Raw genomic sequence first — 12,153 nt, 5'->3', positions numbered from 1 at the left:
TCATTGAAAACAGATCGTTACAACTCTCCCCTCTTTAGGAATTTTCGTCCCCAAAAATCTTACCGGGAAATAGGTTAGGGTATTGTTTTCTCATAGCTTCCTCGGGTTCCCAAGTAGCTATGACCATCTCTAATCCACCATGATGGCAAACACATTCTCGTTAATTAATTACAAATGGTAAGAATTTTTTTTTAATAAATTTCAATTTTGTTTAAATTTTTTATTTTATTGTTATACTTTAACTTAATATTTTGTACATTTTTTACGTAAATAGGCAGAATTTTGAATTTTACAACGCTATATTCTTAATCTACCTAGTCTTCCATCACTGTTGATTGAAACGTACTTGAGGGAAGTCGATTTTTGGCACGTGGCCCTTGTAGATCGAGGGTGTAAGTTGGACCAAAAACTCGTAAACGTGTTGGTAGAGAGGTGGAGACTCGAGACGCACACATTCCATCTTCCATGCGGCGAGTGTACTATCATTCTAGAGGATGTGCATTTACAGTTAGGGTTACCGGTGGATGGGTCGGTAGTCACTAGGTCTGTTTACTCTGTTGATTGGGGAGGCGTATGCGGTGAACTTTTGGGTTCAGTTTTGGAGACGATTTATGGAGGTTGAATCAAAATGAGTTGGTTACAAAAAATTTCGTGGGGCTGGTTGAGGATTCGACTGAACTCGAAAATGAATGACACGTTCGGGTGTACATCCTTTAGATCATTGGGGGTATCCTAATGCCGAAAAAGTCATGAACACTTGTCCATCTAAGGTGGCCGCAGAAACTTGTTGACTTTAGAGAAGCGGACGAACTTAGGTGGGGGTCTACCATATTGGCGACATTGTACGAGGAGATATGTCAAGCTACGCAACCACGAAAAAACAAAATTAGTGGTTGCATTTTACTACTGCAGTCATAGGCGTGATACCAGTTGCCATTTTTGTGTCCTCAAGTGAACTACTCATATTATGAATCGATGATTATTTTAATGAAATATCGAATCAACCTAAGCTTAAAAAAATGTAAAAATTTTAAAAACTAATTTTACATCTGAACCGAGTACTTCGAGTTTCAATTATGAATCAATATGCATAATGAAATTCGAATATAAAATTATTATTTAAAATATTTTCACAATTTAAAATTTTGAACCCTATACCCTAAAATAACTCTAAACACAAAACCTTAATCTCAAAAAATCCTAAAACCCTTAAAAATTCTAAATTAACTCTAGAAAACCCTAACTAAAAACCCTTCCCACTAGAAACGTTTTTCCTGACACCAAGCGAAAAGAGCTTCCAGTTGAAAGTATTTTCCTTAAATCAGCCTACTTCTATAATTATTTAAAAAAATCGGTTTAATTTAATAAATTTAAAAAAATTTAGACATGAGTATTTAAGTGTCGTAGACATATTAAAATAGGAAAAAAGAATGAAATAAAAAGTAATTTGTGGAAAGGTAAAAGCTTTTTTATATTCGGTGAGGAAAAGGACAGCCAAAAACAGAAAAAAGTAGCGGTCCACTTACCTTTTGCCATAGCCCCCATTATTCTAGAATTCCTTCATTCCTTACTTGCACTGCGCATTTCTTCTGAATTTCCTGCCTTTCATCTTCACTTCATTTCCCACTCAATCTCAGGTTTGCTCCTTCTGCCCTTCACTTTCTTCTATTATTGTTATTTTTTTTCGATCCTTATGCCATCTTTGCCCGTCACGTTTTTTTGGTTATTCAGGAAAACTTGGTCTTCTTTTGCTCTCAAACTGTATGTTCTGTATCATTTTCTTTAGATTATAAACTATCTTTTGCACTTTCACTTTCCGATTATGAATTGTCAACTCTGAGTTGTGGTTCTGCTTTTGATTCTGATATCTTTGAAAGGGGGGGGGGAGGTTAAAGTCATTTACCGTTGTGTTTCTCATAGCCTCTGCTACTGTTCAAACTCAAGACCATGTGAAAGATTTTATAATGAAAAGTTACTGTGTGTGAGAGTAGCTGTAGAAACCATTTTGTTTGTCGTAGTCACTTTGAGTATTGGTTTCCTGATCGATCTGCTTGAAAATCTTGTTTGTGGATTTTGGTGGTCGGTGCCTTTACTTACTACTAACAGTAACTTTTAGTGACTGAAGCTAACCAGTTAGATCTGTAACAATTGATGACTCAATTAAGAACTGCAATGAAGTTTTAAACAATTATTATGTTCTGTTTATGAAGTTTTAGAAAGCTTATGTTTTCCCAAGTACCAATTTGATTTAGTATTGCATGAAACTTTTGCACTCGTTTCCGTTATAATCAAGGCCCTGTAATATCTTCAAATTGTCTTATGGTCTGATTGTGTTCTATTATTAGGTCAATCTAAAATATGGCAGACGAAGACATTCAGCCTCTTGTTGTTGATAATGGTACTGGAATGGTTAAGGTGAGAGCAATATGATACTTATTTTCTGGTGCATGTGTTTTTTTCACTTTAAGTCTGAAGATTTAAGAACCTCACTTATTTCCTCAAACAGGCTGGGTTTGCTGGAGATGATGCTCCTAGGGCTGTCTTCCCTAGTATTGTTGGACGGCCTAGACACACAGGTGTCATGGTGGGGATGGGACAGAAAGATGCCTATGTGGGGGATGAGGCTCAGTCTAAAAGAGGTATTCTCACATTGAAATACCCTATTGAACATGGTATTGTTAGCAACTGGGATGACATGGAAAAGATCTGGCATCACACTTTCTACAATGAACTTCGTGTTGCTCCTGAAGAACACCCTGTGCTTCTTACTGAAGCACCTCTCAATCCTAAGGCCAACAGGGAGAAAATGACGCAGATAATGTTTGAAACGTTTAATGTTCCTGCCATGTATGTTGCAATTCAGGCAGTTCTATCCCTTTATGCTAGTGGGCGTACTACAGGTTTGTAGTAGTATGATGATTTTTCTTTGGACAATATGATTCTCCTCAAAGTTTGATTGATAATTTGTTGACAAGCCTGTTATTTCCAGGTATTGTGCTGGATTCTGGGGATGGAGTCAGTCACACTGTTCCAATCTATGAAGGTTATGCACTTCCCCATGCCATCCTCAGGCTTGACCTTGCTGGACGAGATTTAACAGATGCTTTGATGAAGATCCTGACAGAGAGGGGTTACTCATTCACCACAACTGCTGAACGAGAAATTGTACGCGACATCAAGGAGAAACTTGCTTATGTGGCACTCGACTTCGAGCAGGAGCTTGAAACTGCAAAAAGCAGCTCATCAATTGAGAAAAGTTATGAGCTACCTGATGGCCAGGTAATAACCATTGGAGCAGAGCGTTTCCGTTGTCCTGAGGTCTTATTTCAACCATCGCTTATTGGAATGGAAGCTCCTGGAATTCACGAGACCACTTATAACTCCATCATGAAATGTGATGTTGATATTAGAAAGGACTTGTACGGTAACATAGTGCTTAGTGGTGGATCCACCATGTTTCCTGGTATTGCTGATAGAATGAGCAAGGAAATCACAGCTCTTGCACCAAGTAGCATGAAGATTAAGGTGGTAGCACCCCCAGAGAGAAAATATAGTGTCTGGATTGGTGGGTCTATTTTAGCTTCTCTTAGTACATTCCAGCAGGTATGCATTATGTTTCACATTGCAGTCACAAGCTTGTTTTACCTTTAGTTTGTCTTTCATCTGAGTCAGAGAAGTGACTTTTGCATGCCTAATGTAAAAGACTGAAGGGTTTGAGAAAAGAGCATCACGTAGCACTGTTAAATACACAGAGAAACCAAAGAATGAAACATAGAAGCGTTTGCTAGAACAACATTTTGAAAAAAGGAATGAAGTAGGTGGGCTGAATGTGCTTTGCGTCTAACGTTGAATGCTTCTGATGATAATGTTGTTCCCATAGATGATATTCTGCTTTTTTATGCTTGGATTGGTTATTCAGAGTTCGGACAATGTTACTCTTTCAATTAACTCCAATGATATGTTTTGTTTGCATTGAATGTAGATGTGGATATCAAAAGCGGAGTATGACGAATCTGGGCCTGCCATTGTTCATAGGAAGTGCTTCTAGATATGAGCTTGTGTTCTTTTGCTGTTACCTTGTGCATTTTATGGTTTGGCTTGGTTTTCGTTTCGTTTTGTTTGTTTTTTTATTTTCGTCCATCATGAATGTATGAGATATGGTTTATAAGTATTGTTATATGCTAGCATGCTTTGTAGTGTTTACATATAATTATTTTATCCTATAATGATAGGAATGTTGCTTGGTTTTAACAATCATTTGATTCTTTTTTTCTTTTTTTGCTGAATTATAGTTTTAAGCAAGCGAAATTGTTAAAAGTATAATGCTTGGAAAGCTTGTGATTTCTAGTATATAAATCATTAGACATTGTGGGGCCGATGATGTGGATAAGATTGTGAAGTTGGTTCAATATTCTTAATTTACCCAAAAAGTTTAGTAGTTGGTCTCCATTGATGATTGTTTGCAATGATAAGAACCAAGTTTTTCCTGAGGTTTTAATTAAGAAAAAGAAAAGAAGTTATGGGCTACTTGTAGCGTGTAAGAGAAATTTGAATTATTCAATGCTCTCCCATGTAGCTTAAACTCATGGAATTCCTGTGGATGTGAAACTTAGAGCAGAATTAGGAAAGTGTCCAATTAGAGGAAAATAAAGAAATGTGAAGTTGCTCTAATAAGCTTTGTTGATTTCTGGATGAATACCTTCAATTTGAAACTACTACTTTGACATGACAGTTATTTTCAGTTTCACTTCATAATCTCCTTTTACCTACATGAAAGAAGGATGGTGCTGCAGAGATTTATTCTCTCAAAGTCTTAAGATTTGGGATCACACATGGGCAATGCTGATCCACAATGACTAATGTGTTTCAAAATTACTATAATTTACGTAGGAAAAGGATTATGAATCAAGTAAATGTTACCTAAAATAACAGAGACATTGAAGAAGGTGCAAATAAGTAAGGGCGACTATATTTGATTTGACAGCCAAAATAACAAACCCTTCCTTTATACCTCTTATAACACTACAATCAACAAATCTGGGAGATTTCTTTTTCGGAAAAAAATTGAGAGATTAATTGCAAAATTCCAAAGTAAAAGAAAGAAGGAGAACTACATTGACTACCAAAAATATTTCAAGTTTTGAGTGAAAAATAATAATATTTCGTCATACAACTTACCAGTCCTTTATCATCAGTTGAGGCTTTGAAGGTAATCGTAAAAAAATCAATTAATTTTCTTTTTAAATTATTTGCGATAAATATGAAAGTCGAAGTATCATAAAATTACAGGGTAGAAGCCATGTTGTTTCTCAAGAAAATCATAGTGATGAAGCTACAGGATTAATGACAGTAATATACCAGTTTATGATAGAAAAAAATTGTACCAATGGTTTATGATGTCTAGTAACTAGGGAATCTCACTCATTAAACAAGTACACGCTTTTACCTCGCAACCAGAAGCCGCTTCACCATGATTGATATGTTATAGTCCCTGTCCCTACTCAACTCAAAACATTCTAATTTCCACGGATCCCTGCTTTTCACACAGATCCAGTCTCCTTACTACTATTTTATAATTTTCAAGTTTCAGTTCTTTTGTCTCAATTAACCATGATTCTGACTAATTGATGACACGCTTGACATCATTTTAATTTCTCCGATTTCTAAGAAAAAAAAAAAGGTTTCGGATTTGTCAATTACATAGGAAAATGTAAGAGCGAGTTTACCCTACGCTTCGAGGAAGAGCATCCAAAGCTGCTACGCTCTCCCCTGGGGCGCCACTGGTTGGGAAATGTTGTCAACGCATTGGTCGAAAGTTTCTTCCGACGATGGAGATGGAGAAAGACAAGTAGAACGGCAAGTGGGACAAGAGAAGTGAAAAGACAACCACTGTTGGATGCATTGTACATGGAATCCATGCTTACACTTGCCCAACACTTGAATCCTCTCTCCCTCCACGAATCCAGACAAGCAGATAGCACATTCAGGCTCTGCTCCTACCAGCTTCATCCCCGTTGAGTAAACCAGTGTTGAAGCTTCAACCATGCGTGCTGCAGCTGTTTCTGGGACTGGCTTTCTCTGCTCAAGCTGTTGTTGGGTTAGGGGAAGTTGGTTGTTGCGAGAATGGCCTCCGCCATGTAGGAAGCAGCGGATGGCAGCGTTGAGAGCCAGAGAGCAAATTAGAGCACAGAAGAGAATGACTAACCCTATGGCTGCGTTAGCTTCTAAGCCATTAGAGTTGGAGTAAGGCCGCCACCTACATGTTGAGGTTGAAGTGGAAGACATCTGTGGTTCCCCGGAAGAAAGCGGTGGGGACATGTGGACTGCAGGTGATGGTCGCATTCAGTTTTCCTAGTATTTTGATTTTTTCCCACTTTTGTTGCCGGTTGTAAAAACTTCTGAAGAAGAAAGTGTTGGATGTAGGGCTGTGACAGGGAGGGAGAATGCGAAGTACGAGTAGAAGAGAAACGAGGATGTTTTATAGCCTTATTTTAGCACATCAACTAGTGGGTCTTAGTTCACCAATGTAACATCCAAATAAGAGATAAGTGGCTTGAATGTTTATGATGTCAAAAGTAATAGTCTTAAATGAGATGAGATGTAAGCGCTTATCCTTGTACCAATGGTTTTGAAGCAACTTCATTAGCTAATGGACGATAGTGATGATTGAAGTTAATGTTGTAAAGTTTGTTAGGATAAGTGTACATCTGCTTTTACACAAAGTAGACCCCATGGGAAGGCCTACAAAAAGAAAGGGTAATGACAAGATATAGGGTTTCCAAATTCAAAGTGAATAGAGATGCTGATTGGTGTTTCTTTAGTTGTATTAGTGGAGTGAGAGAGGTGTGTCTCAAAAGAATTCATGAGATACGTAGACGAATTTTCGTGTTATTTTTAAATTATAAATTGTATTTATATATTTGTATATAAAACTCACACGTAGATGGAGTTATGATTTTGTGGCATAGAGGGGGAAGAGAGAGAGAGAGAGGAATATGCTAAGGTCCACTGGAATAAATTAATGAAGATGAACAATATGGCATGGCATTACGGCAGGACGTTGGCATATATAGACAATTACAATCCACAGATGTCATTCTGGTGTGCATGCAGTAGCCACCCCACCAGGCCCACCGGCTCCGGTATTACTAGAAATTTAAAGCAAGAAGTTAAAATATAGAGGAGGATGCATTGCGTTTGGCCGTTGGCCTTTGCCTCCAGGCAACTGCACAATGTCATATGTACATACGGTGATGAATCTAGCGTTGGGTGGAAGTTGCTTTCTTTTCTTGGGACTACAATAATTTAGAGTTAAGTTTCCTTCTGGGTTGATCTTCTTCGAGTTTTTACCCATTAACATAGCAAAACAAAATAATTGATGTGTGCTGCCCACTGAACTACATCCCATCTCCCGGCGCCGCTAAAATGATGCAAAGCAAAGTACACGACATATCTCCTGGTCACTGTAATATAAACATAAAATAGATAATATTTTTCATAAAAGAAAAACAGACATGGAGGCTAAATTCTGTAAACATGCCTTTCTTTTTAATTGGCTATATAGGTCTTGTTTTTGAAGATTTAATAAAATAGATTGATTTTGGAGAAAAAGTGTGAAAGCGCATCCATTTAGACGCGTTTTCCTTCGATGATCATTTCTCCAACGGTAAAAATTCAAACGCGACAATGATAAAATTTTTAAATAGCCCAACGGTAACTTTAATTTCCTATAAATACCAGACCATTTTTCATTCTTTTCATTCAAATCCAACTCTCTCCAATATGTCTAAACTCTCAATTTTCTCAAGATTTGTTAGAAAATTTCCAATAAATATGTATAAAAATATTATAGTTCTATTTTATAATTTTGTAAATTATTCATTTCGATTAATTTTTCATGAATGACAAGTTCTCTTATTCGTTTCGATGACAAGCACGTTTCCGCTGCTCAATTGATAATGGTAAGGAAAAATTTTAAATTACGTTATTTTCAATTAAGTTAATTCTAAAGTTTTTAAAATTGTTTTATTTTGTTGATATAAATAGGTAGATGATTGTGTTTTGGAAGGGTTCATACACCATTTATTAAAGAGAGCACCTAGTGAAATTCGTGGTTATTTTCAAGATGTGGAATTCTTACATGCGTCTCGTATGCTTGGGGGTTGTAAATTGGATCCTATACTTATTAGCGGGTTGGTGAAAAGATAGAGACCTGAGACACACATTCCATCTTCCATCGGTGAGTGTATAATCACACTTGAGGACGTAGCTTTACAACTCGGTTTCCTTGTGGATGGGTCAATCGTTATGGGGTAGTGGTCGTTCCCGGTAAATAGGACCTTTGCAAGACATTTTTAGAAAAGGTGCCGAACAAATTTCAAGGTGGCCAGATAGAGATGAGATGGTTGTAAGATAATTTCAAAGGCTTTCCTCCGAAAGCGACTGACATCATCAAAGAACAATACGCCCAAGCATTGATCTTGAGGTTAACCGGGGGCATTCTAATGCTCGATAAATCTCGAAATTTAGTACACATAAGGTGGCTACTACACCTAGTCGACTTCAAAAAACATGGTTGACTGAGTTGGGGATCAACCGTATTGGTCACGTTGTACAGAGATTTGTTTCGGGAGACGAAACTGGATAAGATGCCAATCAGTGGTTGCTTGCTCCTGTTGCAGTCATGGGCGTGGCGGTGGCTACCATTTTTACGTCCCTAAGTGGACACCCCTTATAAATTCTCCTTGGTGGCAAGGTAAAATTCATTTCATAATAATATATAGTTACCATAGTAAATGTTGTTTATTTATTATATGTTTGAATTAACATATTGTTTGAGTAGGTGAAACAATGGCCAAGTTATGTGGGACTACTAGAGCTGTTCGAAGATATCCGGTTGCTATTAGGTCAATGCTTAGAAGCTGATGTTAGGTATTGAATATTTCAAACCTATAATAATTACGCAATGATTTGGAATTTAAAATTTTGTAGATAACAAAAATTATAATTGTGCACTACAATTTGAATGAATGTCATACTTTGATCTGGATATCGTAGAATATGTCCCGTTCGAATTTTTGGCCATTCGGAGTATGTGAGACGCGGAGGTGCCATTGGTAGTTTACGTGACGGTAGAGATGCACGAATCGGATTGAGTGATAATACACAAGCTTGATTAGTAGAGGAAAATCGATAAAAATTGGTGGGAATTCCATGAGGAATATATCGACATTTGGGATCATAGTATGAATTTCATACCCATTTGCGAACCTTTTTTCACACTGGACATGACAACCTCTATGGAGCACATGCCATGGTTTAGACTCGCCAACAAGTCATAGCTACTGTTGGTAGGGGCGAGGAGCAGGCAAATTCGTTCGAAGAGGCCACAACGACCGCCTCAGCATCATTGGTTCGGAGCAAGTTCTACGACGGGTTTGTCATCGGCTCCAACCCAATAAGGGGCACCAATGCTTGCGTCCCATCCCTGTCAGTTCCCTTTATATAATTCTTGTTCCTTTCACTAACCTCATGTATTTTACACAAGCACCACATTATGCACAACACTATGTACCACTGCAACATCCTGCATCTACACCTCTTGCAGGTGTGTATTTCGTGGCACTTTCGTCCCGAACATATTATGCCTTAATGTAGACATCGATGTCGACATAAATGTTGACATCAATGTCGATGTATCCGCCAACAATAATGATTCTTGGATATTATGCGCAACCAAGTTATGCGATATCATACAATTATTCGCCGATAGTTTCACAAACACTTACTGCATCGTTGTTTTATCAAGGTGGCTCATCATTGCAACCACCTTCTTGTAGAATAGAGGAGACACGAGGGAAGGCTAGGATGACACCGTACTTAACCACGAAAGAAGGAGATAGAGACGAAAATAAATACGGAGGTAGAGATGAAGATGAGGGTCGAGATGAAGATGAATACGAGAGTCGAGGTGAAGATGAAGATGATGATCACGACGAAGAGGAGAAGCCAGCACCCAAATTTGTACCTTACTTATAACTGTCAACCACCACTTTGTGGCACACATTCGGCCCAACAACACTGGTGATATATTTTTATTTACTTTTTGTAATGTAAATATTGTAAGACCCTATACCCGGCCTGGTCGCCAAGCCCGAATATCAGGATGCCACATCACCGTCTCATGCCATATACAATAAGTAAAAGCTCATTCTAAAGATATGTCTTCCATTTTAGTATTCATATAGGTTTTAAGTCAATCTTACTCCTTAGTTATCATTGTTACATGCTATTCATACATCAATTAGTCTTATAATAATAGTTAATCATGCATTGGGACCATTAAGCAAAAATTCTAAAACTGTCACGTAGGTATCGATACTTAAGGTGTGGTATCAATATTTATCTCAAGTGGTATCGATACCGCTTGGAAAATTGATACCAAACTTGCATTATGTTTCTCGCACAAAAATTCCAAAGTCTAAAAAATTATTGGTACTTTTTGAAAAATATCGATTATTTTACCCCAAGTATCAATACTCATGATGAGGTTCAATATCAAATTACGCTATTGACTTTCTGCTCTTTCAAAAATCATAAAGGTTCAATATTGAAACCTGAATATCGATACCTTTATTCTAAACATAAAAAATACAGCAATTTCAAACATATAACTCATACCAATTAGTGTCTAATTATCATGCATCATTCATTTCATCAAATGGGCACCAAAATGTCTGAAATAACAGTCCAAAACTTCATAATCATGACTAAGCAAAAAATAATAATTCAAATGTAAAGTCCCTAAGTCCTAAGGCATAATAATCATGTAAACAACTTAAAAGTCTCAGCAAAACTAGCATATAGTCTACCGCATTGCCTTATTCCCGAAACATAAATGAATAGATAAAAACACCTATGAAGTAACACAAATACTTGCTTGGATCACTCCTAGAGAACCATACCGATCACATTGGCACACAACTAATCTGCAATGGGTAAAGAAGAGAGTGGGTGAGCTTAACAAGTTCAGTGAATGCTTAGAAAAACTACCATGCAAACAATTCATCAAACATTGGTGAAGCATATAAGTAGCATAATTATAACAGCCTCAACTTAGTTGACACGATTTACATCTTTTGCATATTCAATAGCCTATTTACAGAGTCAACATATACATATTCATGCATACATTACAACACATACAAACATATTTACAATTTAAGATAATTTGGCACTTGAGCTATGAAATGTAAAAGTGGGCACTATCACCACTCATCGGATACACGGATCTCCAACACACCACCAAGACTCATAGAGTCAAACATGTCCCATAAGTGAAGCATATATCTAACACTTTTCTTATTTCCCCTTACATGTCCCGTTGAATGGAGCTTAGCTCACATTACCTTATCCCTCCAACATGTCTCAAGGCCTCAATGCCCAAAATCACATATACATATAAGTGAGTACTCACAATCATATGGCATGCCAATCATATCCAATGGTCTCAAGTGTCACAAGGACAAAATATCCGTTATTAAACACATATACATGGCTTACCGATTTCCTACTCATTACCACTGTAAATTTGCATCATAAGCACAATATTATCACTAACACTTAGCTTGCTTGACATGTTCACATATACAATTCCACAATAATAATCATGAACACATAACACATGTAATGACATATCATCGTAATACATATTTTCACAATTCAACGAGCACATAATACACAAGTTAAACATGAGCACAAGAGAACTTACACTCGAAATCTAGAGTAGGGATTTAGGCTACAACTAAATTCCCTAACAATGTATTGAATCGTGTCCACAAGAACTTAATCTAAAGACTCACCAATTCGCTTTTGCCGAAATGTCGAAAGCTCAAACTAGCCTTTCCTAGCCCGTAGATGGTCCTGGCAAATTTAGAAATTCAACACTACAGTTCACACAACAACAACACATTCAGAAAATAGCTAAGGACTCACCACAAGCTACCAAAAACATAAGCCTAAGCTATGTCCCTATGTAATCGAAACCTTTAACATAGCAAGCTTTAAATTCGAATATCTTAGTCTATACTCAACCTTTTTGCCTAAAACCAATTCCGTTCATCGTATACTTCACCTACGGCTAATTCCTAACCT

At 37.2% G+C, this 12,153-nt stretch overlaps 2 protein-coding genes across 3 annotated transcripts; one reads left to right on the top strand and one right to left on the bottom strand.

The window, feature by feature from the left end:
- Positions 1–1,453: 1,453 nt before the first annotated feature.
- Positions 1,454–4,254, top strand: LOC107912029 (actin-7). Of its 2 annotated transcripts, XM_016840071.2 has the most exons (6): positions 1,497–1,637; positions 1,732–1,761; positions 2,346–2,415; positions 2,507–2,900; positions 2,990–3,603; positions 3,983–4,254. In XM_016840071.2, the coding sequence occupies exons 3-6, from the start codon at positions 2,359–2,361 to the stop codon at positions 4,046–4,048; spliced, it is 1,131 nt and encodes a 376-aa protein (XP_016695560.2). In that variant the 5' UTR covers positions 1,497–1,637; positions 1,732–1,761; positions 2,346–2,358; the 3' UTR covers positions 4,049–4,254. The 2 variants fall into 2 exon arrangements, with proteins under 2 accessions (XP_016695551.2, XP_016695560.2); XM_016840062.2 differs by lacking the exon at positions 1,732–1,761 and having other exon boundaries at positions 1,454–1,637.
- A 978-nt stretch (positions 4,255–5,232) lies between these two features.
- Positions 5,233–6,589, bottom strand: LOC107912038 (RING-H2 finger protein ATL79). Its single transcript, XM_016840079.2, has one exon. The coding sequence runs from the start codon at positions 6,340–6,342 to the stop codon at positions 5,758–5,760; it is 585 nt and encodes a 194-aa protein (XP_016695568.1). The 5' UTR covers positions 6,343–6,589; the 3' UTR covers positions 5,233–5,757.
- Positions 6,590–12,153: the final 5,564 nt, after the last annotated feature.

This window comes from Gossypium hirsutum, chromosome D08 (assembly GCF_007990345.1).
Source record: "Gossypium hirsutum isolate 1008001.06 chromosome D08, Gossypium_hirsutum_v2.1, whole genome shotgun sequence".
NCBI classification, from domain to species: domain Eukaryota; kingdom Viridiplantae; phylum Streptophyta; class Magnoliopsida; order Malvales; family Malvaceae; genus Gossypium; species Gossypium hirsutum.
The sequence above is the reverse complement of the archived record's forward strand: the minus strand, read 5'-3'. Positions and strand labels throughout refer to the sequence as shown.